At 38.3% G+C, this 27300-nt stretch overlaps 2 protein-coding genes across 2 annotated transcripts in view; one reads left to right on the forward strand and one right to left on the reverse strand.

The window, feature by feature from the left end:
• The window catches only part of CRYL1 (crystallin lambda 1), a 138319-nt gene that overhangs the window by 63842 nt on the left and 47177 nt on the right, over positions 1-27300 (reverse strand). The gene's annotated exons all lie outside the window — the stretch shown is intronic.
• On the forward strand, positions 18668-20565 carry LOC121496633 (proteasome maturation protein-like). The gene has a single exon (XM_041765107.1). The coding sequence runs from the start codon at positions 19323-19325 to the stop codon at positions 19809-19811; it is 489 nt and encodes a 162-aa protein (XP_041621041.1). The 5' UTR covers positions 18668-19322; the 3' UTR covers positions 19812-20565.

Consider the following 27300-nt stretch of genomic DNA (forward strand, 5'->3'; position numbering starts at 1 on the left):
GGACTTAAAGTTGTCTTTCTAGATCAGTATAGATGGAGCTACCTCCTTCTTAAAAGTTGTGCAATATGCCACTACATAAAATCCTGTGATTTTTTACTCTTCTTTTGAAAGACAAGTTGAGTTTTCTATTATTGCAAACAGTAGTGATAAACATCCTTGAATGTATACTTTTGTGCAAATAGAGACTATTTTCATAGAGCAGAATCCTAGGAATAAAATTATAGCATGTGTCCATTTAAGATAAATGGGTGTTGTGGGTTAAATTGTGCCCCCCAAAAAGATAAGCTTAAGTCCTTACCCAGGTACCTGTGAGAGTGACTTTATTTGGAAATAGAGCCTATGCAGACATAACCAAGATAAGGTCATACTGAATTAGTTAGGACCCCAAATCCAATGACTGGTGTCTTTGTAAGAAAAAGGGAAGGGAGATGTAGACACAGAGACACAGAGGAAACACACAAAGAAAAAGACAACATGGTGATGGAGGCAGAGACTAGGGTGATGCAGCTGCTAGCCAAGGAACACCAAGGATTTCCAGCAAGCACCAGAGGGAAGACACAAGGACAGATGCTTCCCTATAGCCTTCAGATGGTATATGGCCCTGCCATTAGCCTCCAGAACTGTGAGAAAAAGAACCAGCTCTTTGAAGTCATCAAGTTAGTAGTCATTTGTTACGGCAGCCCTAGGAAATTATCCCTAATCCCCCCAAATCCCGCTAGAGTACATGAGAATATATTCACCATACTATCTTAACAATCTTTCATTTTTCCAATTTGATGGGGGAAAAAAGACAGACTTTCATAGTTTTATTTGCCTTTTTCTTGTTGTTAGGAATAAAACTTGATTTTATTTTATAATTGCAAAAACCACAATTCTTAGTTGGTCCTGGAGTCTCTTGGTTTATATTGATATCTGATGTCACTTTTATCTGTCCATTTTTTCCTTTTTTAAATTTTTTTTGGTATATATATTTTTTATTGGAATTCGATATGCCAACATGTAACACCCAGTGCTCATCCCATCAAGTGCTCCCCTCAGTGCCCGTCACCCAGTCACCCCATCCCCTCGCCCTCCTCCGTTTCTACCCCACCTTGTTCGTTTCCCAGAATTAGGAGTCTCTCATGGTTTGTCACCCTCTCTGATATTTCCCACTCATTTCCTCTCCTTTCCCCTTTATTCCCTTTTACTATTTTTATATTCCCCAAATGAATGAGACCATATAATGTTTGTCCTTCTCTAATTGACTTACTTCACTCAGCATAAAACCTCCAGTTCTATCCACGTTGAAGCAAATGGTGGGTATTTGTCATTTCTAATGGCTGAGTAATATTCCATTGTACATACAGACCACATCTTCTTTATCCATTCATCTTTCGATGGACACCGAGGGTCCTTCCACAGTTTGGCTATTGTGGACATTGCTGCTATAAACATTGGGGTGCAGATTCCTGCCGGTTCACTGCATCTGTGTCTTTGGGGTAAATCCCCAGTAGTGCAATTGCTGGGTAGTAGGGCACATATATTTTTAACTCTTCGAGGAAGCTCCACACAGTTTTCCAGAGTGGCTGTACCAGTTCACATTCCCACCAACAGTGCAACAGGGTTCCCCTTTCTCCACATCTTCTCCAACATTTGCTATTTCCTGTCTTGTTAATTGTCACCATTCTCACTGGTGTGAGGTGGTATCTCATTGTGGGTTTGATTTGTATTTCCCTCATGGCAAGTGATGTGGAGCATTTTCTCATGTGCTTCTCGGCCATGTGTAGGTCTTCTTTGGGGAAATATCTGTTCATGTCTTCTGCCCACTTCATGACTGGATTCTTTGTTTCTTTGCTGTTGAGTTTAATAAGTTCTTTATAGATCTTGGATACTAGCCCTTTATCTGATATGTCATTTGTAAATATCTTCTCCCATTCTGTAGGTTGTCTTTGAGTTTTGTTGACTGTTTCTTTTGCTGTGCAGAAGCTTTTTATCTTAAGTCCCAATAATTCATTTTTGCTTTTGTTTCCCTTGCCTTCATAGATGTATCTTGCAAGAAGTTGCTGTGGCCAAGTTCAAAAAGGGTGTTGCCTCTGTTCTCCTCTAGGATTTTAATGGATTCTTGTCTCACATTTAGATCTTTCAACCATTTTGAGTGTATCTTTGTGTATGGTGTAAGAGAATGGTCTAGTTTCATTCTTCTGCACGTGGCTGTCCAGTTTTCCCAGCACCATTTATTGAAGAGACTGTCGTTTTTCCAGTGGATAATCTTTCCTGCTTTGTCGAATATTAGTGGACCATAGAGTTGAGGGCCCATTTCTAGGTTCTCTATTCTGTTCCATTGATCTATGTGTCTGTTTTTGTGCCAGTACCACACTGTCTTGATGATCACAGCTTTGTAGTACAACTTGATATCCAGCTTTGTGATGCCCCCAGCTTTGGTTTTCTTTTTCAACATTCCTCTGGCTATTGGGGCTCTTTTCTGACTCCACACAAATCTTAAAATAATTTGTTCCAACTCTCTGAAGAAAGTCCATGGTATTTTGATAGGGATTGCATTAAACATGTAAATTGTCCTGGGTAACATTGACATTTTCACAATATTAATTCTGCCAATCCATGAGCATGGAATATTTTTCCATCTCTTTGTGTCTTCCTCAATTTCTTTCAGAAGTGTTCTGTAGTTTCTAGGGTATAGATCCTAGGTAACTCTTTGGTTAGGTTTATTCCTAGGTATCTTATGCTTTTGGGTGCATTTGTAAATGGGATTGACTCCTTAGTTTCTCTTTCTTCAGTTTAATGGTTAGTGTATAGAAATGCCACTGATTTCCAGGCATTGATTTTGTATCCTGCCACACTACCGAATTGCTGTATGAGTTCTAGCAATCTTGGGGTGGAGTCTTTTGGGTTTTCTATGTAGAGTATCATGTCATCTGTGAAGAGGGAGAGTTTGACTTCTTCTTTGCCAATTTGAATGCCTTTTATTTCTTTTTGTTGCCTGACTGCTGAGGCTAGGACTTCTAGTACTATGTTGAATAGCAGTGGTGAGAGTGACATCCCTGTTCCTGATCTCAGGGAAAAGGCTCCCAGTGTTTCCCCATTGAGAATGATATTTGCTGTGGGCTTTTCGTAGATGGCTTTTAAGATGCTGAGGAATGTTCCCTCTATCCCTATACTCTGAAGAGTTTTGATCAGGAATGGATGCTGTATTTTGTCAAATGCTTTCTCTGCATCTATTGAGAGGATCATATGGTTCTTGTTCTTTCTCTTGTTGATATGATGAATCACATTGACTGTTTTACGAGTGTTGAACCAGCCTTGCATTACGGGGATAAATTCCACTTGGTCATGGTCAAATAATATTCTTTTTTTTTTTTTTAATTTTTATTTATTTATGATAGTCACACACAGAGAGAGAGAGAGGCAGAGACACAGGCAGAGGGAGAAGCAGGCTCAATGCACCGGGAGCCCGACGTGGGATTCGATCCCGGGTCTCCAGGATCGCGCCCTGGGCCAAAGGCAGGCACCAAACCGCTGCGCCACCCAGGGATCCCTTTTTTTTTTTTTTAATTTTTATTTATTTACAAATAATATTCTTAATGTATTGTTGGATCCTATTGGCTAGTATCTTGTTGAGAATTTTTGCATCTGTGTTCATCAGGGATATTGGTCTATAATTCTCCTTTTTGGTGGGGTCTTTGTCTGGTTTTGGAATTAACGTGATGGTGGCCTCATTAAATGAGTTTATTCAGTCCCTTTCTTTCAGAACAGCTTTAGTAGAATAGGTATTGTTTCTTCTTTAAACGTTTGATAGAATTCCCCTAGGAAGCCATCTGGCCCTATTCTTTTGTGTCTTGGGAGGTTTTTGATGACTGCTTCAATTTCCTCCCTGGTTATTGGCCTGTTCAGGTTTTCATTTCTTCCTGTTTCAGTTTTGGTAGTTTGTGGTTTTCCAGAAATGCATCCATTTCTTCTAGATTGCCTAATTTATTGAAGTATAGCTGCTCATAAAATGTTTTAAAATGGTTTGTATTTACTTGGTATTGGTGGTGATCTCTCCTTTTTCATTCGTGATTTTATTAATTAGAGTCTTTTCTCTTTTGTTTTTAATAAGGCTGGCTAATGGTTTATCTATCTTATTAATTCTTTCAAAGAACCAGCTCCTGGTTTTGTTGATCTGTTCTACAGTTCTTCTGGTCTCTGTTTCATTGAGTTCTGCTCGAATCTTTATTAACTCTCTTCTTTTTGGTGTAGGTTTTATTTGCTGTTTTCTCCAGTTCCTTTAGGTCCAAGGTTAGCTTTTGTATTTGAGTTTTTTCCAGTTTTTGAGGGATGCTTGTGTTGCAATGTATTTCCCTCTCAGGACTGCTTTTGCTGTATCCCAAAGATTTTGAATGGTTGTATCTTCATTCTCATTAGTTTCCATGAATCTTTTTAAGTCTTCTCTAATTTCCTGGTTGACCCTTTCATCTTTTAGCAGGATGCTCTTTAACCTCCACGTGTTTGAATTTCTTCCAAATTTCTTCCTGTGATTGAGTTCAAGTTTCAAAGCATTATGGTCTGAAAATATGGAGGGGACAATCCCAATCTTTTGGTATCAGTTGAGACCTGATTTGTGACCCAGAAAGTTCCATGTGCACTTGAGAATAATGTGTATTCAGTTGTGTTTGGATGTAAAGTTCTGTAAATATCTGTGAAACCCCTCTGATCCAGTGCATCATTTAAAGCTCGTTTCTTTGGAGATACTGTGCCTAGATGATCTGTCATTTGCAGAAAGTGCCGTGTTGAAGTCTCCCAGTATTAGTGTAGTATTATCTAAGTATGTCTTTACTTTGGTTATTAATTGATTGATATACTTGGCAGCTCCCACACTAGGGGCATAAATATTCATGATTTTTAGGTCCTCTTGTTGGATAGATCCTTTAAGTATGATATAGTCTCTCTTCATCTCTTACTACAGTCTTTGGGATAAACTTTAATTTATCTGATATGAGGATTGCTAACCCTGCTTTCTTTTGAGGACCGTTTGAATGACCAATGGTTCTCCAATCTTTCATTTCAGCTTGTAGCTGTCCTTAGGTCTAAAATGAGTCTCTTGTAGACAGAAAATAGATGGGTCTTGCTTTTTTATCCAGTCTGAAACCCTGCATCTTTTGATGGGATCATTAAGCCCATTCACATTCAGAGTTACTACTGAAAGATATGAATTTAGTGTCATCATAATACATATTCAGTCCCATCATAATACATATTCAGTCCCTGTTTTAGTGGATTATTTCTTTGGGCAACCTCTTTCTTTTACAGAGTCCCCATTAATATTTCTTGTAGAGCTGGTTTGGAGGTCACATACTCTTTCAGTTTCTGCCTATCTTGGAAGCTCTTTATCTCTCCTTCTATTCTGAATGAGAGCCTTGCTGGATAAAGTATTCTTGGCTGCATGTTCTTCTCATTTAGGACCTGAATATATCCTGCCAGCACTTTCTAGCCTGCCAGGTCTCTGTGGACAGGTCTGCTGTTAATCTAATATTTCTCCCCATATAAGTTAGGGATCTCTTGTCTCTTGCTGCTTTAAGGATTTTTTCTTTATCTTTGGAATTTGCAAGTTTCACAATTAAATGTCGAGGTGTTGAATGGTTTTTATTGATTTTAGGGGAGATCTCTCTATCTCCTGGATCTGAATGCCTGTTTCCTTCCCCAAATTAGGGAAGTTTTCAGCTATGATTTGTTCAAATATACTTTTTGGTCCTCTGTCAGTTTCAGCGCCCTCTGGAACCCCAATTAAACATAGAATTCTTCCTTCCGAGACTGTCATTTATTTCCCTTAAACTTTCCTCATGGTCTTTTAATTGTTTTTCTTTTTTCCTCAGCTTCCTTCCTTGCCATCAACTTGTCTTCTATGTTAACCCTCGTCGTTAGGACCTCCAGTTTGTATTGCATTTCATTTAATTGATTTTTAATTTTGGCCTGATTAGATCTATATTCTGCAGTCACGGAGTCTCTTGAATCCTTTATGCTTTTTTCCAGAGCTTCCGGTAGCTTTGTAATTGTGCTTCTGAATTGGCTTTCTGACATCGAATTGTAATCCAAATTCTGTAACTCTGTGGCATAGGGTACTGTTTCTGATTCTTTATTTTGTGATAAGTTCTTCTTTCTAGTCATTTTGCTCAGTGCAGAGTGGCTAAAAACGAGTTGTACTTGTTAGAAGCGCAAACTCTTCTCTCTGTAGCATCCCAGCTGTTCTCTCTTTAAATCTCAGGTCGAATTCATAGGTTTTCAGGATGATTTGAAAGTTATCTAGATAAGTTTGTGGGGACAGGTGACTTGGGGACCCTACTCCTCTGCCATCTTGCCCCGCCCCCCCCTTTGTATTTATTTGCCTTTGTATATATTTTTGTGTGTAAATTGACAATTCATAGTTGATCATTCTACCACAAGGTTTCTTGCATCTTTCTTGATTTATAGTTCTTTGTATATTAGCTTTTTAAAAAAAATTTTTTTACGGCCATGTGCTGATTTTGTTCACTGTATGTACCTCACAGAAGTATTTTAATCTAAAGGAGATTTGTCACTTTCACTTTAGATTCCATTTCATGCTTAGAAAAGCCTTTACAACTTTCAAGAATATAAAAATACTCCTTCAGGACAAAAATATCCTGCACACAGCCACCTTCACCACAGCCTGGAAAGAAAACCTCTTCACCTGTGGCAGCTGGGTGGTTCAGTTTGTTAAGCATCTGATTCTTGGTTTTGGCTCAGGTCATGATCTCAGGGATATGAGATGGAGCCCTGCAGCTGGCTCCATGCTGGGTGTGGAGCCTGCTTAAGATTCTCTCTCTCCCCCTGCTTTCCTGCACTGTCAGCTCATGCTGTTTCTCTCTCTCTCTCTCTCTCTCTCTCTCTCTCTCTCTCTCAAAAGAGAAAAGAGAGAGAAGAGAAGAGAAGAGAAGACTTCTTTATCTTTTTCAAAGCAACCTTGATAATGCTTTCTGACTGGGAAGTCCCTAGATACAACTCTTTAGTCAACTAGAAAGATTGAAAGTGCTTCTGACATTCAATTTGTTCTTGTTTTTAGTGAGATACACCAATAATGCAATAGCTTATATAGAGGAGCACAGTAATTTTATTAGTAGTCTTTCATGGACATTTTAAGGCTGGACCACATCTACAGGTTAGGGGATACCTGACTTTTAAATACCCCATATATTCACTAAGTATATCCACAAGTGACCTAAAGGCCAGATAAATACAGCTTCACAGCACAAAACAGCTTATAATTAAACAAAAAACTGAACCGGAAGTCACAGAAACCAGTGTGACTCCCATTCCCCCATGAAATGCTAAGTAATTCTGGGCAAGTTACTCAACCTCCATGTCCACTGTAATGACAACTATGTACTAAAATAAAACATGTACATGGGAAACAAAAGAAATCCAAACTGACAGTAATGCTTATATAGGAAACTAAATTTATAGATGTTCCTTCCCTCCAACCCCATCAATAATAATGACAACCATAGCTAACAGTACATGCAAGGTATTTTTTAAGCACTTTACTTGTATGAGCCCATTTCCAAATCACTAGAGCCTTATCAGGTAGTTTCTATTATTATCTCCATGTTATAGATGAGCAAACTTGTTTTCTAAACTTCCTGTGATATCTTAGTAGGGACAAGAGGGTAGCTAGTGAGGGTGGTGGCTTTTTCTCCTACCACTGCTTTCACCTCTGAAAAAGAATTCTGATTGGGCTGGGGATAGAGTGAGGGTCCCCCAGGTCATGACAAGGGATCACTAAGGCAGACTCTCAGGAGAGAGAAGCTAAAGTTCTTCCATGGGAAACTAATGTAATGCTTTCTGAGTCTCCTAGTTCCTGAAGAGCCAGTACCATATGTGGACTGTGTGTTGTTGGAAGGGAAGGGAGGCATCTTAGCAGGTAATAGGATTCTGAAGAACTGGTAGAAATCTACATTTTATGAGGAAATTTCCTACCTTTTAAACATGAGTGAGTCATTCAAACAAAAAAAAAAAATATTTTTAAAACTGTAGATGGCCAGATTCAGCCTTTGGGTACCAGCCTGAGGCCTCTGAACTATCCCTACCCTAGAAGAACTGCAGTTCAGGTTAGCTCACAAAACCCAGCCTGTGACAGCGGGTATGGGACCATGTGGCCCAGGGACCAGGCCCAGTTCCAAGGTCTCTCCCCAAGTGGCCCACACAACCCAGCTTCCCAGCCATCAAAAATAATGTGGGCTCTATTACAGAAGAGCAAATGTAATGAAGAACAAGGCCCCTTGGTCAAGGTGGGGACAGGGAAGTGCAATATAAAATTTCACATAAAATTTTGTAAGGATCAAAAGAAAACAGGTTGAAAAAAAGGTAATTCATGAGGATAGTCAGACTCAAGATAACTCCTTTTTTGTTTCTCATTTTAATCATTGTTTATATAATAAAACAATGATTCTCACCTATTATAACATTTCAGGAACATCTCAGGAAAGTACCAATTGGATCTAAATAACAGGATAATTTAGTTGTGGATTACCCATTAGGCATCAGTTTGCATCTCTTAATCCCTAAAGAAAGGGATTCCCTACTTAGAGGTTGGAGGGAGAGTATACATATAATAAAAATATCTGAGTACAAACAGAAGAGCATGCGCACCTACCAACATGGTTCTTAATTCCACAAAGAATAGCAGTTAGATCTGGACTTAACAGCTACTGAAAATTGCTCCATTTAAGGGCACAGCAGTAGGAAGAAATTTTAAGGTAGTGACATTATATTTTTAATATTTTCTTATACTTTTAGCTCTCATAGTATCTTATCTCAGAGCAGGCTTCCAGGCCAGCACTGATTCCAGCAGCAGGCACCTCACAGTGCCCACCTGCCTGCTGCCCTGCCTCAGGTTGCACAGGAGATAGGATGTGGTCTTCCCTCTGATTTCCAAGTTAGGAAGAGAGGGCTATACTCCACAAGTGACAAATTAATAAAGCTAGAAACACACGAAGCTTTGTGTTACAATCAAAGACTTAACAAAAGCTAGCCCAGCCCATATCTGACAATGTAAATAATTACTGCATAGAATTCCAATCATGTAACTGACTGTCAATAGTAATATTTTACCACAAGCAGACAAAATATTTCAAGAGTCAGCTTAAGGAAAGAATGAGCAAAAAAACCTGGGAAGAAATAAAGGGCTCCCAGCCCCTCAATGCAGGACCCCCAGGCTGCTGGGCCTCCATGCTGCTTAGACAGGTAGACCTGTGGTTCAGCTGTGCCCACTGGGGACATATGAAACCCTCTTCTCCCCTCTCACGTCATTCACAACCAATACTCCAACCCAGAGAGGTTTTCTGGAAAAATCCTTTCCTGGCTTTCCCCCCTCACCCACCAGCTGCCTACTTAGGCTTGCCCCGGCCTTCTTTACTTTCAGTAGAGGGAAGGAGCAGATTGGCAATCTTGTTTTTCTCAACTTTGGGATTTTCTTATTCAGTGTCCAAAGGACCAGGGATAAGGCCATCTTGCCTCAGGGTCATGACAACTCCAACTCCTGGTCTGTCTTCTCCGGCTTCTAACAGCCAAGTGTGTCAACCTACGCACAGTTAGTCAGATATTTAGTGCCTTCCCTGGCCCTGGAGCCCACCCATTGCTTCTCTGATGCCCACAAGAAAAGAGGGCAGCAGGCAGCAAAGTCATCTCATGGTATCTCCTTCCAAGAATGGAAAGTAGAGAGCTTTGTTTGGCCCGCAGGATGGCCAGTGCTGGCCTAAGGGAGTGGGGAAGGGGCAGAGACCCAGACAAGTAGGGAGAGGAGGCTTGGAACTGCTGGGGAAAGGCTCTTACCCTATTCCCAGGCCCTGCTGCACTCCCTTTCTCCTGTCCTCCCTTTGCCTGGAAGGGGCAGGAGAACATAATAATATGAGGAACCTGAATACAAATGCATCCTTATTACTTACTATCTGTGGGATCTTGGGTCAGGTTTTTAATGTCTCATTTGTAACTAGATAATCCAATGAGTCATCAATAAATGTTAATATTAAGTTCCTACCATAAGCTGGCCACTGTTTTAGATGCTGGGGATACAGCAGTAAATGAAACAGCCAAAAATATCCTCAAGGTATGGAGATTACAATAAATGGGCGAGTAGGAGAGAGAGGTACAGAATAAATAATAGAACCCACTTGTAAAGACTGAATGGGATTATGTGTAAAGTGTAAGACACAAGATCTAGTAAATGATAAGGGATCAATACACAATACTTATCATTAGCAGTGGGTCATTGGTCAAAAGGAAAAAAGAGCCATGACGGCCTTAGAAAGCCCTGGGTACATGAGGAGTAGGGAGGGTCACTCAATATTATAGGTCTTGCTCTGCAATCAGACAACAAAAAGAAATAAAAGGCATTCAAATTGGCAAAGAAGAAGTCAAAGTCTCCCTGTTCACAGATGACATGATACTCTACATAGAAAACCCAAAAGACTCCACCCCAAGATTGCTAGAACTCATATAGCAATTCGGCAGTGTGGCAGGATACAGAATCAATGCCCAGAAATCAGTGGCATTTCTATACACTAACCATTAAACTGAAGAAAGAGAAATTAAGGAGTCAATCTCATTTACAATTGCACCCGAAAGCATAAGATACCTAGGAATAAACCTAACCAAAGAGTTACCTAGGATCTATACCCTAGAAACTACAGAACGCTTCTGAAAGAAATTGAGGAAGACACAAAGAGATGGAAAAATATTCCATGCTCATGGATTGGCAGAATTAATATTGTGAAAATGTCAATGTTACCCAGGACAATTTACATGTTTAATGCAATCCCTATCAAAATACCATGGACTTTCTTCAGAGAGTTGGAACAAATTATTTTAAGATTTGTGTGGAATCAGAAAAGACCCCCAATAGCCAGGGGAATATTAAAAAAGAAAACCATAGCTGGGGGCATCACAATGCCAGATTTCAGGTTGTACTACAAAGCTGTGGTCATCAAGACAGTGTGGTACTGGCACAAAAACAGACACATAGATCAATGGAACAGAATAGAGAATCCAGAAGTTGACCCTCAACTTTATGGTCAACTAATATTCGACACAGGAGGAAAGACTATCCACTGGAAAAAAATACAGTCTCTTCAATAAATGGTGCTGGGAAAATTGGACATCCACATGCAGAAGAATGAAATTAGACCACTCTCTTATACCACACACAAAGATAAACTCAAAATGGATGAAAGATCTAAATGTGAGACAAGATTCCATCAAAATCCTAGAGGAGAACACAGGCAACACCCTTTTTGAACTCAGCCACAGTAACTTCTTGCAAGATACATCCATGAAGGCAAGAGAAACAAAAGCAAAAATGAACTATTGGGACTTCATCAAGATAAGAAGCTTTTGCACAGCAAAAGATACAGTCAACAAAACTCAAAGACAACCTACAGAATGGGAGAAGATATTTGCAAATGACCTATCAGATAAGGGGCTAGTTTCCAAGATCTATAAAGAACTTATTAAATTCAACAGCAAAGAAACAAACAATCCAATCATGAAATGGGCAAAAGACATGAACAGAAATCTCACAGAGGAAGACACAGACATGGCCAACAAGCGCATGAGAAAATGCTCCGCATCACTTGCTATCAGGGAAATACAAATCAAAACCACAATGAGATACCACCTCACACCAGTGAGAATGGGGACAATTAACAAGGCAGGAAACCACAAATGTTGGAGAGGATGTGGAGAAAGGGGAACCCTCCTGCACTGTTGGTGGGAATGTGAACTGTTGCAGCCACTCCGGAAAACTCTGTGGAGGTTCCTCAAAGAGTTAAAAATAAATGTGCCCTACTACCCAGCAATTGCACTGCTGGGGATTTACCCCAAAGATACAGATGCAATGAAACGCCGGGACACCTGCACCCCGATGTTTATAGCAGCAATGTCCACAATAGCCAAACTGTGGAAGGAGCCTTGGTGTCCATTGAAAGATGAATGGATAAAGAAGACGTGGTTTATGTATATAATGGAATATTACTCAGCCATTAGAAACGACAAATACCTACCATTTGCTTCGATGTGGATGGAACTGGAGGATATTATGCTGAGTGAAATAAGTCAATCGGAGAAGGACAAACATTATATGGTCTCATTCATTTGGGGAATATAAAAAATAGTGAAAGGGAATAAAGGGGAAAGGAGAAAAAATGAGTGGGAAATATCAGAAAGGGAGACAGAACATGAGCGACTCATAACTCTGGGAAATGAACTAGGGATGGTGGAAGGGGAGGTGAGCGGGGGTGGGGGTGACTGGGTGATGGGCACTGAGGAGGGCACTTCATGGGATGAGCACTGGGTGTTATTCTATATGTTGGCAAATTGAACACCAATAAAAAATAAATTTATATAAAAAAATAGGTCATGCTCTGGCAATGCTCAGAGTCCTGGAGAGACACCCAGGATCCTTAGAGGAAGAAGAGTTCCACCTACCATCTACCAACTTACATGGCAAGGTAAGTTCAAGTTCATTTGAACCTGAAAGCAAAGCAAGAAAATATAAAAGTGCCCAAGACAAGTCCGTGTACCATACTAATAAATATCAGGAAAAGATTCTTTATTCAGAGAAGGCTTGTGTATATTTTCTCAGCTTGAAAAGGTTATAAGGTATTCTCCAGGAAGGCCACATTGCCTCATCCTGAGTCACCTGTACCATGCTCACTGCAAATGCTAAAGTGGGCAAGCAGAAGGCATGCCAGTCTTCCTCTCCCACCCTCAGTCATAACATTTATTATTAGAGGGAACAGGCAGTAGCTGCCTCCTCAGCCAAAACAATAGTAACAGCTACTCAAGTATCTGAGATGCATTCCCTCACACAAATGTGCAATTCAATGCTTGCTAATGACCAGGGCTTCCGAATGATAGGAAGATTTCCCCTGGGCAATAGGGACTGACCCAGCACAACCTAACTCCTAAAAGGTGAAAGTCACCAACTTGAAAGAAACCTTTTGATTTTTTTCCCCCAGTTGTTCAAACAGATATACTGGGCAACAAGTCTTTGAATATTGACTTTCAAATGAAAATAAACACAACCAAGGCAGTTCAAAGTAAGCAGATATGAATCCCAGGGTGCCTATGCCACTAGGCAAGCAGTAAGAAGCCCAAGAGGGGGAGGCAAAACAAACAAATAATCCTGGGATGCTTACACAGCACTCTCTCCTGAATGCTGGGGTCCCTTGGATTTCTACTAGCATGGAATTTTGCCCCAGGTATTCCTTATTTTTTTATTAATACTAAATTCCCAGGTTCCCTCACATGCCTTATAACATACCTCTTAAAAAGACAGGATTCCATGTGTTCTGTATAGTATATGGTATCTAATGTTTTGGGAAATAATGACCACCCATCAATAATGACTACTTTCTTTAGAAAAATGAAAAAAAAACAGAGGCTAATATTACAACTGCAGAAGTATTTACTATTTTCCAACCATTAAATATGCATACCATGGCTACTTTCAAATGGATTTATCATGATCTCGAGTGATAAGATCAAAAAATTATTTTCTTAGTCATTCAACAGATTTCATAAAATGAAAATGTTTATATTAGACACTTGCTTATTTTTACTTTGGGCATTAATTTAACAACCTACAAGTTCTAAGGCATAAGGGACAATTAAGTTTCTGTCCATAAAAAGGTAGGTTTCTGGGATATCTGGGTGGCTCAGCGGTTTAGCACCTACCTTCAGCCCAAGGTGTGATCCTGGGGTCCGAGGATCGAGTCCCACATTGGGCTCCCTGCATGGAGTCTGCTTCTCCCTCTGCCTCTGTCTCTGCCTCTCTCTCTGTGTTTCTCATGAATAAATAAATAAAATCTTAAAAAATAAATAAATAAATAAAATAAAAAGGTAGGTTTTGATAGATATCTAGGTTTATATCTATATCTAATATATACTCAATATTGCATCAACTCTTCAGTTTTTATTAAAGTGTCAACCCCATGTTTCTAAAAGAGCTTTGCAGTGTCCTTTAAAACAGAGATTTGAGCTTCTATTTGTTTAAGTTTAGAGAAAAAAAGGATTGCTTACTCAGTTTTACATTAATATTAGAAACTAAATTAAGAATGCCAAATGTAAAAAAAAAAAAAAAAGAATGCCAAATGTTAGAATGATGACACATTTATCATTACAAATTTGGATAATGAAGTATCTGCTTTATCAATTTAATAAGGATTTTAAAGGTTAACATACCTAATATTGGCAAGCTTAAAATCAAACAGTCTTAATTGGGTACTTTCTTAAATGGGTAAAGGGCATTTATACTGCCACTCAGCCAAATGTTAAGAGCCAGAAATGGGCTTATACCTAGGAATTCCGTTTTTAATAAGTGTGCCCTTATAAAGGTAACCCAAAATTTGGGAAAATGATATATAAGAATGAATGACCAAGTTTCACTTATAAAAGCAAAGTACTGGAAGTGGCAATAAGATCAATGTTTTCTAAATGACATTTAATTTAGATTGATTGAATTCCACTGTTGTAGGAGCCTCTCCTGGGGAAAAAAAAGAGAGATGAATGTGGACAAATATACTGTGGAATGGGATGCTCTCTGCTCTCAAGATCTGGTTCTTTTGTTATAAAAACTCTTACCGAGTGACATCACCAAGATGACAGAATAGAAAGTCCCATACCTCATTTTCCCACAGAGACAAAAACTTGGTAACAGAATATGTCCAAAAACCCTTTATGGCAACTCCAGAAATGAGTTAGAAAGTTGCAGTACCCCAAGCAAGCACAAAGCCAAAAACAAGTGCATTGAAATAGATATGAAAAACCACTGCATTTCATCTGAAATAGCCCTTCCCCTAAGCTAACCCAGCTCAGTATAATCAGGAGAAAAATCTTCTGGCTTGGGAAGGAAAGAGAAAAATGTAATATGTATCTGAAATTCCAGGTGGAAGAGAGCTGCCTGAGGGACTGGTTTCTGTCTTATCTGACTCAGAAAAACATGGGGAACTGGCATACTTTGGATGCCTGGGGGCTACTGAGAATAAAAGATGTTCAAGGGTTTCCTGCGGTGCCAGAAAATCTGCAGTACTGCACACAGACTCCAGAGGGAGCAAAAAATGACAAGGTCCTGAAAATTTGATAATAAATAAAAAAAAAAAAAATGATAAACCTCTCTAATTGGGAAATTATATGCCAAGAGAAGGCACATCCTCAGAAAAGGGCTGAAAGACTCCCAGAATCTCTAGCCAGGCTGATTAGTGAAAGTCTTTCCCAGTCCATAAAGACTGGGGAGGTGGCTGTTTTTTCAAATGCACAAATCACAGTAAAAAATAACAAGGCACAAAAGAAACAGGTAAATATGAACAAATTAAAGGAACAAAATAAATTGCCAGAAACCAACACTAAAGAAACAAAGATCTATGAATTACCCTACAAATAATTCAAAATAACCATCTTAAGAAGCTCAGTGTCCTATAATAGAGAACACAGACAACTAAATAAAATTAGGAAAACAATGCATGAACAGAATAAAAATGCCAACAAAGAGACAGAAACAAATTCTGGAGCTGAAGAATATAATAACGGAATTTTAAAAAATCCACTAGAGTGGATCAGCAGCAGACTTGACCAATCAGAAGAAAGAATCAGCAAACTTGAAGACAAATCATTTGAAATTATTAAGTTAGAGGAATAAAACAAACAAAGAAAAGTGAAGAAAGCTAAAGGAATTATGGGATACCATTAAGTAAATCAATATGCACATTATGAGAGTCTCAGAAGAAGAAAAGAGCAAGAATGGGATAGAGAGCTTATATAAGGAAATAATGACTAGAAACTTCCCAATTCTGAGGGAAGAAATGTAAATCTAAATTCAAAAAGCTCAAAAGACTCCAAAAAGGATAAGCCCAAAGAGGCCTATACTAAGACATAATCAAACTGTCTAGTCAAAGATAAAGAAACAATCTTGAAAGCAGCAAGAGAAAAGTACTTATCACATACAAGGGAGCTCCCATAAAATTATCAGATTTCTCAGCAAAAATATCGTAGCCTACAATGTAGTGCGGCAATATGTTCAAAGTGCTGAAAGAAAAAGCTGACAACTAAAAATACTGTATCTGGCAAAATTGTCCTTCAAAAATGAAGGAGAAGTAAAGACCTTCCCAGATAAACAAAAGCTGAGGGATTTCATCACTACAAATTGCTAAAGGTAATCCTTCAAGTTGAAATGCTAGAATGCATAAGCAAGAATGCATAAGAAAATAATAAAGCTTTCTTGTAAAGGTGAATATATAGACAATACAGAATGTAATGAGAGTGCATACATCATTTTTAATTTTGGTACAGAATTTAAAAGATGAAATTCACATAAAAAATAACTATAACTGTAAAACTATGTTACTGCAAACAAAAAACAAAAACAAAAATATATAATTTGTGACACTGATAACATAAAGTGGTGAGACATGTAAAGGAATAGTTTTTGTATACATTGAAGTAAGTTGTTACGGTTTAAAATAACTTGTTATACTTTATGTAATCCTCATAATAACCACAAAGAAAATACCTACATAGAAGATAAATGGAAGAAAATGAGAAAGGAATCAAAGCAAAAACAAAGAAATAAAAAAGAAGACAGCAAGAGAGGGAAAAGGGACAAAATAACTACAAGATACACAGAAAACAACAAAACAGCATAGTAAAAAGAGTAGTCTTCCCCCATCAGTAATGATTTTATGTAATGGGTAAATGATACTTGATTTAGTTAACGTATCCACTCAAAAGATTTTTACACAGCCGCTAGAAAAACTGTAGACTCTACTAAACAGAAAAGTGTTAGATGTTGATTAAGATAAGCAAAATATGAAATATGTGTGTATACACACACACATATATGCTATATTTACCCTATAAAAAATTACACATGAAAGAAAACTGGAGGTAAACACAACAAATAGGTAATAGGATAATTAAATTAGGCAGGGTTTCCCCTTTCTACACTTTTTACAGGGATGGCTTATGTGCTAAAAGCACTCTGGAAGGAAAAATGACTTGTCCAGGCTTGAGGACAGAACATAGCTTTCAACAGCAGCTTATCAGCCCTTCTTCATCACATGCTTTGTTGTAGAGCTTGAAGCACACAATCCCACTTGCAGCTGTATCCCTACTACCTCCTGTCCAAGCACAGCCTACTTCTCTCTTATGATATTCTATTCAGATATGAGACAGGTATGCCAGGGCAGCCCCTGGATATAGTAGTGGGTCATGGTAGGCCACACACTTTTCCATTATCTGGCTCATCAGTAAGTCAAAGGCCACAGCTATCTACCAACAACAACTGCATCTTCCCACACGGCTCTGAGAAAACATGTCACCTCACCCCACTCCTTACAAATCAGGTCCACACCAGCAATAACACCTTAGACCTAACTCAAAATCATAACACAGCTCAACTCAGCCTTCCGGACTTAAAGACATCAAAAAAGAAGATAACTATTAACTCGGAAAAAAAATCACTTCTATACCATTTGCAGTTTGGTGTGAAGGGAAAAAATCCCCAAATCAAAAAGGTAAAGTGGAAATTCAGACTGACACTCACCTAGGGCCACATTTTGTGGCTAAGATCAAAGTCCACAGATTTAACATTCTGCCCCAGCACACTTCATACTCAAGTCCAGAAATTAAAGGCACAAGATAACAAATCACTGTGAAATATCTTCCTAGTGATTTTACGGAGCCCACAGCATCTGGGGCACAGTTGAGAACACTGCTTCACTCATCACCACAGGACCCGTGGGCTGTGCCAATACCTGAACTTTCTTGGATACCATGGGGGATCAAAGCATACGGCTGCTCACTTGGTAGTCCTTGCCACAACCAGATTGAATGCAATGAAGATCTCTTTATTTCAGTCTTCTTGTATTTTAATGAATTACTTTATCAAATACTATTTAGTTACCAGATGAAGCTAAAGACATAATTACAGATTATGTGTAAACCTTGCTTGACTCTCAAATATATGTGATAATATTTCCCATTCTTTGCTCATATTATATCTTCAAAGCTATTCATACCACAAAAAGAAAAAAAAAAACAGGCAAATAAGTAAAGATAAATACAGATACACTAAAACAAAAAGTAAGACATCAGGCCCAGTTCTGCAGGCACATTACCTGAATATGAGTGAACCATGAGAAAAGTTAAGAGTTGCGGTATGAAGTAAGACTAGAAAGACAGAATATTTTTCAGACCTGGCAAGTAAAAACATTGAAGGAGCAGATTTCCAATTGACCCATGGCAGTGTGATGCAGGCTTGTACCTAAACCATGGGAATTACGTACTTCTTAGGAACCAGCACTCGGCCCCTGGCAGGCACCTGGCAAGGTTCTGAGACACTACTGCTCCAAGAACCAAGAATGGCCAAGGAATGGTTCTTTCCACTGCCATCCTCCCTTACGTCCCTACTGCCACAACCACAACTCAAGCCTGACGTGCTGTGATCCTACTTCACTTCCAGAGCCATGATGTACAATAATAAATGAACCTTCTCCTGTTGTTACGATATACTTGGAAACCTACATCCATTACCTATAAAAGTTGATGTCCCAACTCCCTAGCCTTCTGCACACAATTTGACCTCCCATCACCTTCTCTGATTTCCTTAAAGCAGCCTTCTGACCAGACCAATGCACTCTTTGCTCTTTGGACATATCCTGCAAACACTGGTTTCACTAAGGTGTTTGTTCCCCAGACATTTGGTTAACTTCTCAGTTCTATACCTGGAGGAAATGAAATTTAGGACGGTCAAAGAAGTGATGTATTTCTCTCTTATTAAAAATAACACATAAAGGACAGTAGCTGGAAATTAAGCTTTTACCTAGTGACCAAAATGATCTCATAGAATGAAAATTCAGCATAAAGAACTCAGGAGGTTAGGTTGGGAAAGGTATTTTGTGCTTTGTTGTGATGTTCTAACTAAATTACATTATTTAGTAATAATTCTCTTCTTCCCTGTTATGGATTTATTTGTCTAAAAATAAAAAATCAAAATTACCCTATAGGCATAGTCACCCATCCCCACAGGATATAGTAGCCTTTTTCAAAAGTCAAATAATTATAAAAGTTTTTATATATTTCATTAGTAAAAGGAAATTAATCCCTCCCCAAAATATTTGCCAGACCAAAGTACACAGTTTTACAATGAAAATTCAACCATTTCCATGAAGAATTCCATATTTGGCTTTTTATCATCAGATTTTAAAAGAGAGGAAACATTTAAGTTTTATGTTTAGTTTGCTGATACCATTTCTTTCCAAGTAGAATCACTCCTTTAACTTGATATGGGCTTAAATCAGGAATTCTGCAGTCAAAATATAAATATTCCTGTCACAGAGCAAGTGAAGATGAACGCCAGAGGACTTGGATCTCAGCTGAAGGACAGTATTCCAGTTACTGAACTTTCAGCAAGTGGACCTTTTAAACAGCATGATCTTCTTCGAAAAGGTCTACCTTGTGTGAAAAATGAAGTTTTGCCCAGTCATCCTCTTGAATTATCAGAAAAAAATTTCCAGCTCAACCAAGATAAAATGATTTTTTCTACACTAAGAAACATCCAGGGTCTGTTTGCTCCACTAAAATTACAAATGGAATTCAAGGCAGTGCAGCAGGTTCAGCGTCTTCCATTTCTTCCAAGCTCAAACCTTTCATTGGATATTTTAAGGGGTAATGATGAGACTATTGGATTTGAAGATATTCTTAATGACCCGTCACAAAGTGAACTAATGGGAGAACCACACTTGATGGTGGAATATAAACTTGGTTTACGGTAATCTGTTGTGCTGTTCATGAAAATAGAGGGGCTGCATGTTGTTTATAGTCATCTTTTTACTATAATTTGATGTAGACAACATTAAAAGTACTGACACATGAGAATTTTTGCCTAAATAGTATTTGTGATCATTTGAAATGATTTAATCTTTGGTTTATGGCCATGTGACAGTTGAAGCACTAAAGGGAGATGATTTTAAAACTCCCAATTTATATGAAAACAATAGCTTTCTATATGTCTTTCAAAAATTGTTGTTAATGAGTATTTTAAAATTGTACAGGTTTCAATCCAGTCTGTTTTCTGGGTATCCCATAAATTTAATTTTGATTACCATTATCAGCATTTGAGTCTACAACCTTCATAGTAGCATCTCAGAATAAACATCTGTAATTGATTTCAGTGGTAACACTTCAAATTAAGTACAGAGTAGGGTATTTATATTTTACCTTGTCTCACTATAGCCTGTTGATACTTACAAGAAAAATACTGGATTTATTGATGCTATTTTAGAATTGTAGCTATTTGATTCTTTCAATTTGAAAAGTATAATAAGTTCAAAGGTTTTGATTTTGGTCTTGTCTTTAAAATGAAAAACCAACCAGCATATGTTGATTACCTTGTTGTAATGCATAGATTTATATATCACAAGATGATTAAATAGAAAAAAATTACAATATTCATGTACACACACTATATCCCTGAACAGATTCCATAATTATTTAAAAATAAATTTTCATTATGGTTGTTCTTTCTTATGAGATGTTCCTTATGAACTTGGTATACAAAAATTCATGAGTTTTAGATTTAATCAGTAAATGGGTCATCTTTCACTAATTAAAAAATATTTTTTGATTATCAAAAAAAAAAATTTTAAAAAAATAAATATTCCTGTCCTTCCAAACCAATGATTCCTAAAAAATGGCTGTGAAATACTATCATGTGTCAATGAGAAAACAACTTACCTGCTTCCCCCATATAGCAGATATCAAAGATGATAATGTAACATAAACCACCTGTGGGTGGTTACGTATCTTTGCTACAGGATGCTTCTCAACAGAGGCACTGCTAGTATTGTGTACAGGACATTTCTTTGTTGTGCAAGACATTAACCATCCTTATCCCTTCCCACACTAAATGACAGTAGTTTACCACCACCTGTCATTAGGACAAGAAATTACATTCTCCTCATATTTCTGAATATTCTCTAGTTGATAATCATTGGGCTATAAGTGATATGATTTAGCACATAGTAAAGAAATCCTTAAAGCTGAAAGACACCACAGATGCATCCTAAAGTGTTTTATAAAACTGAAACTTGCGTGATTAGTTCTGAGTATAATCAAAGTATAGTAGGATAATTACTAGGCCAACAGAAAAATGAGTATCAGAACATGAGGCATGCTTTGCTGGCATGTCCAATAGGATACAAGGCTTTCTACTATTAGCCTGCAGCCCCTCCTCATCCTACCACATGCACTCAATCACAGTAGTTGATAGCACTCTGATTTCTCGACTCCATGTTCAAAGTTTTCAGACTGCAGCCCTAATCATTATTTTTTCATCTGTTTACCTGACAAGTTTGGTTAGGGATATAATATTTTATTTTGTAGAGACAAAGTCTAAAGACCATGTGTTGTTCTTCCAAGTGGCCAAAAGTCCTCACCTGTCTCACTCACAGCTGTGTCCTCAGCCCCTTGCGCAACACCTAACCCAGAACTCAGGCGGTAAATATTTATTAAAGAAAAGCACATTAGAGAGCTGGGACAGGTTCTGGGCTCATCTAAGTCCAAACCCTCCATTATACAAGTGAGCAAACCAAGGATACAGAGGAGGTTAAAGTGCTTGGCTCACTGCTTCATCCTTACTATTTTCTGACTTACCACAACATATTCAACCCTAATAATATTCTTATCCTTAAAGTTTATAGACCTATGAAACAAATCGATATAATTATATACCAATTAACTTTACAGGTTTATTTCCTTACAGTTAGTTTATTTTAAAAGAGGATATCATTCATGCATCTATGATCAATTGATTTTCTTTTTTAATTTTTTTTTATTTTTATTTATTTATGATAGTCACAGAGAGAGAGAGAGGCAGAGACACAGGCAGAGGGAGAAGCAGGCTCCATGCACCGGGAGCCCGACGTGGGATTCGATCCCGGGTCCCCAGGATCGGGCCCTGGGCCAAAGGCAGGCACCAAACCGCTGCACCACCCAGGGATCCCTGATCAATTGATTTTCAACAAGACCTTCAATGCAGAAAAAATAGTCTCCTTAACAATGCTGGGAAAACTGGATATCCAACTGTAAAAAATCCAAGTTAAACCCTTACCTCACAGATTATATAAAAGTTAACTCAAAATGGATCAAAGTTCTAAACATAAGAGCTAAAAATAAAAACACTTAGAAGAAAACACAGGAGAAAATCTTCATAACCTTGGATTTGGCTGTGGATTCTTAGAGCACTCAAGGTACAATCAGCAAAAGAAAAAATATACAAATTGCACTTCTTCAAAATGAAAAACTTTATGCAACAAAAAGCTGTCAAGAAAATGAAAAGACAACCTACAAAATAAGAGAAAATATTTATAAAGTCATATACGTATGAAGAGCATCTAATATCCAAAATACATAAGAAACTCTTACAACTCTATAACAAGAAAGATAAACAGCCAAAGTTTTTAATGAGCAAAGATTCTGAAGAGACACTTCTCCAAAGACATACAAATGGCCAACAAGCACATGAGAAAATGTTCAATATCACCAATCATTTGGGAAATGCAAATCAAAACTACAAAGAGCTACCACTTCCTACCCACCAGGATGGCTATAATCTTTTTTTAAATTGAAAATAACAAGTGTTGGCAAGGATGTGGAGAAATTGAAATCCTCATACATTGCTGATGGGAATGTAAAATGGTGCAGCTGCTGTGAAAAACTGTTGTCAGTTCTTTAAAAAGTTAAACAGAATTGTCATATGAGCCAGCAATTCCACTCCCAAGTATATCCAAAGAACTGAATACAGTAGGATTCAAACAAATACTACATGAATGTTCATAGTAGCACTATTCACAATAGCCAAAAGGCCATTGTGTCCATCAACCTATACATGGATAAACAAAATGTAGTATATACACAGAATGGAATATTTTACAGCCATAAAAAAAAGAAATACTAAATCACGCTACAACTTGAATGAACATCAAAAAACATTGTCAAAAAGTAAGAAGCCAGACACAACCATCACATATTACTTAATTCTGCTTATATGAAATATTTACAGTTAGTAAATCCACAGAATCAGAAAGCAGATTTGTGGTGGCCAGGGTTTGGGAAAAAGGAGAGAATGAGGAGTGACAGCTGAGGAATATGGGGTCTCCTTTAGGAGTAATGAAATGCTTTGGAACTAGATAGAAGTGATTGTAACACAACATGATGAATGTACTAAATGCCATTGAATTGTACATTTTATTTTTTTTAAGATTTTATTTATTTATTCATGAGAGACACAGAGAGAGAGAGGCAGAGACACAGGCAGAGGGAGAAGCAAGCTCCATGCATGGAGCCCGATGTGGGACTTGATCCCAGGACTCCAAGATCATGCCATGGGCCAAAGGCAGGTGGGTGCTAAACCACTGAGCGACCCAGGGATCCCCCTGAATTGTACATTTTAAATGGTTAGTTTTATGTTAGGTGAATTTTATCTCAATTGTTAAAAATATTTATAAATAAATAAATAAATGTAAGTACATGTTTAGAAAAGAAGGGGGAGTATCTATGCCAGTAGTGTTTTAGTAGATATTTAGTTAATAAGATTAACAGGCCAGATTATTAGGTTCAGCTCTGTTCTAAACACTTGCAATTCATTATCTCTTTCAATCTCATTTAATATGGCTTTCATCAAGATCAAACCCCTAAACACACCTCTCAGGCCCTGTAAGTCAGGTCCTGATGTTCTTCCAGTTCTCTTACTTCCTTCTCCCTCTTTCCACTCTAAGCATATAAGACTTCTCATGCAGTCATCCAGCAGAGGTCCTGTGCACATGTTTTTCTCCTTATCCTACCCACCCACCATAGTCCTTTTGCCTAGTTAACAGCTTTACTTCCTTCTCAGCTCAGGCCAAAGTCTCTTTCCCTATTAGCCAGAGGATCAGGCCGTCCCAGTGAACACCATCTTAGCACTTTACTTTTGTTGTGATTATAGAGTTAATAATTATACAGTTGTATAGTGATTTAAGATCTATAGTGAACATATTTTTGCCTATCCATTATACAGTTTCTCCATCTTCTAATTTAGTCTATGTAGTTTAGGTGGGGCACACCCTGTTCCCAGAGATGGGCATCAGACTTATCCTGGCCAACCAAAGTTTTCCATCCCCTGGGCTACAGGGATGGGAGCACAAGACAAATTAGAGTACACAGTCAATCTCAGGACTCTTATGTGGATGTTAGAAGGAAAAGCTCTCCCTAATGGGCTAAATGAGCCAAGAAAATAAAGATTTGGAGTTGCCAATGGCATTTGGCCACCTCATGGTGAGAACCTGCCTGAAAGAAAAGCAGAGCTACAAAATGGAAAGAGATTCCAAGTAAACCAGTACTAGAATCCAGGTACAGCCGAAGGCAGACCTAAATCTGTAATTTTTAGTTACATAAGCCAAAAAACAAACAGCAAACAAACAAGAAAACCTACTTTTTTCCTAATCCATTTTGAACTGAATTTTCTGTCACTTATAACCTAAAGTATCCTGATCAACAGAGAATCCCCCACTAGACTTCATGAGGCCAGGTATTTGAATAGTGCCCTAAATAGTGCCAGACATATAATAGGTTCTCAAGGTCTTATCTAGTGAATAACAGAATAATTCTCACAAGTCACAATGCAGTAGGAATTATCATCTACATTTTGCAGGGGGTAAAACTGAAGGACAGAGAAGTTAGTTCTTTGCCAAAGGTCACTATTTAGTGGTAGAGCTCAGATCTGAATTTCAGAGCTCAGACTTTTCAGTAACCAAGCTAAAATAAAATTGGTGGATTAGGGAGGGAGTGGAGGGTCATGACAGAGTGGAAAGAATGGTGGAGAAAGCATTTCCAACATATTGGAGCAGGGGTCAGCAAACTATAACCCCTGTGTCAAATTCAGTCCATGACATATTTTTGCATGACACACAAGCTAAGATGGGTTTTACATTTTTGAAGAACCATAAAATATGCAACAGAGACTCTACCCAGCCCTCAAAGCCTAAAATATTCATTACTTGGCCTTTTATATAAAGAATTTGCTGACCCTTGCATTATAGTAAGCTTAATAAAGCTACTAAGCACACAAACTTTTGGAGGCCAGCAAAATACTAAGTATATATACATATATATATTTATACTTCTCCCTACCTTTTTTTCTGAGTCTTCAAACTATAATTTCAATGTGTTGGGTTGTTTTTATTTCCTATGCATAGCATTCAAACGGGAAAACATACGATTTAGCTACTAATTGAATGGTGTATTCACAAATGACTTCCCAAGCTACAAAAAATACATTGTTAGGTAGCTCAGCATGTAAGGACATGGGAATAAAATGGTCATGATATATTATTAAGTACAAAAATCAAGTTGTAAAACACTATATTATAATGGTTTCCTATTATTAAAATGAAGTCTATAATACAGGATTACAAGAATTCTTGGAGGATAAAAAACTCCAAACTCACAATGTTCATCCCTAGGAATTACAAGATGAAGGAAAAAGAAATTTCAGTTTCTACTTATATGCATCTTTATGATTCTGATTGTTTTCCAACAAGCACAAATTACTTTTGAAATTTTTAGGACAACAATAAAATGTTTGAGTAAAGGCTTTTCCTATTTTAAATACAAACATTATGTTTCAGTTTACAAAAAAGGATAATAAAGAAGCTATGGGATTCTACTTCTGCCTAGGATGTAAAAGAGAAGAATGTTACTTCCATCCTAAAAACAAGAAAAAGCCAGGTAAATTACCAAATCATAAATTTTCTTGAAACTAGCTGAGACTACTGTTGATCAAATACCCTGAAATTCAAGGAAAAACCCTTCCCAGAAGAGACCAGAGGTTAGGTTACCTGTGGCAGAGCATGGGAGGAAGTCTCAGCAGGCACTATATAAGCAGGTAAGAAGTCAGCTCAAATGTTTAACAAATTGCTGAAAGCCAAGTGTGAGCTAGCATTAAGGTAATAAAAATCACTAGGAGACACAGACACAAAGCAGAGTTCATTCCTACTCACAGGCTCTTCTCTGTGATCCTATGCCAGGTGCTCCCAAGAAAGACTGGGAATAGGCAGGAGAGCAGAGATAACCTTCTTCATTGGTGCAGTCATGGAAAGGAGAAGAAGCTGCTGCTGCAGGAAAAGCTACAAAGCCCACAAGCCCTGATTCCCTAATAGAACAAAAGTCTTAAGCCACTAAGTGAGAGGTAGTATATTCTAAAGACCCATTGAAATTGGGGGGGGGGGGCAATTGGTAGAAAGAAAAAACTCTCTACCCCGAAGGAGGAGTAAATAAGTACCCTAGGTCAAGGATCCTATACCCATGCCATTAGAACAGTGGTCCACATCCAGGGCTTAACAATGTCAAGAGACATTTCTGGTTATCAGAATTGGAGGGAGGATGCTACTTTACCTGTGGGTAAAGGCCAGAAATGCTGCTAAATATCCTACAATGTACAGGACAGCCCCCACAACAAAGAGTTATCCAGCCCAAAATGTCAATAGCACTGTGGTTGAGAAATTCTGCTGAGGGAGGAGCAGAAAACTCTCCTGTGTAACACTCGCCAAACATACAAGATAGAATTTGGCTGCCATAGGGAGGAGTGGTGGGATCACTGAGAAAGCTTTACCACAGAGGTCAAGGTATACAAAGCCTGCCTAAGACTGAAGTTGAACTAACACATGACAGTAGCCTACCTCTGTGGGAGGGGCAAGGGGATGATGAGAAATCCTTACTATGGAGCGGGGGCAGAAGGAAGACTAAAAGCTGAGAGTAGAGCAAACTACTGCAAAACACTCTCTGGCAACCCAGCCTCCCCAAAGAGCAAGATAATGCTTAGAAGAATGTGAAGCTGCTGCACTGAAGGTAGCGGTGTAAATACTAAAATACAACCGCAACTAAATTCTCCACTAGATTGACTCAACTCCCCATACCAACAATTTAGCAGAAAAAAGGCATGTCCGTTTCCAGGCATAAATACTGCTTTATCTCAATTTCTCATTCGCTTTCTTTTTTAAGATTTATTTATTTATTTTGAGAGACAGACAGTGAGAGCACCTGTGTGAGTGAGGGGAAGGGCAGAGACAGAAGGAGACAAAGAATCTCAAGCAGGCTCCCCGCAGAGCATGGAGCCTGATGCAGGGCTCAATCTCATGACCCGGAGATCATGACCTGAGCAGACATCAGAGTCAGATGTTTAACTAACTAAGCCACCCAGGTACCCCTCAATTTCTCATATTCTATACA

The sequence above is a fragment of the Vulpes lagopus genome, chromosome 8 (assembly GCF_018345385.1).
Source record: "Vulpes lagopus strain Blue_001 chromosome 8, ASM1834538v1, whole genome shotgun sequence".
NCBI classification, from domain to species: Eukaryota; Metazoa; Chordata; class Mammalia; order Carnivora; family Canidae; genus Vulpes; species Vulpes lagopus.

Excerpts from the sequence above, each read along its gene's own strand:
- LOC121496633 (XM_041765107.1), top strand. The coding sequence starts at position 19,323 with ATGGGCTTAAATCAGGAATTCTGCAGTCAAAATATAAATATTCCTGTC.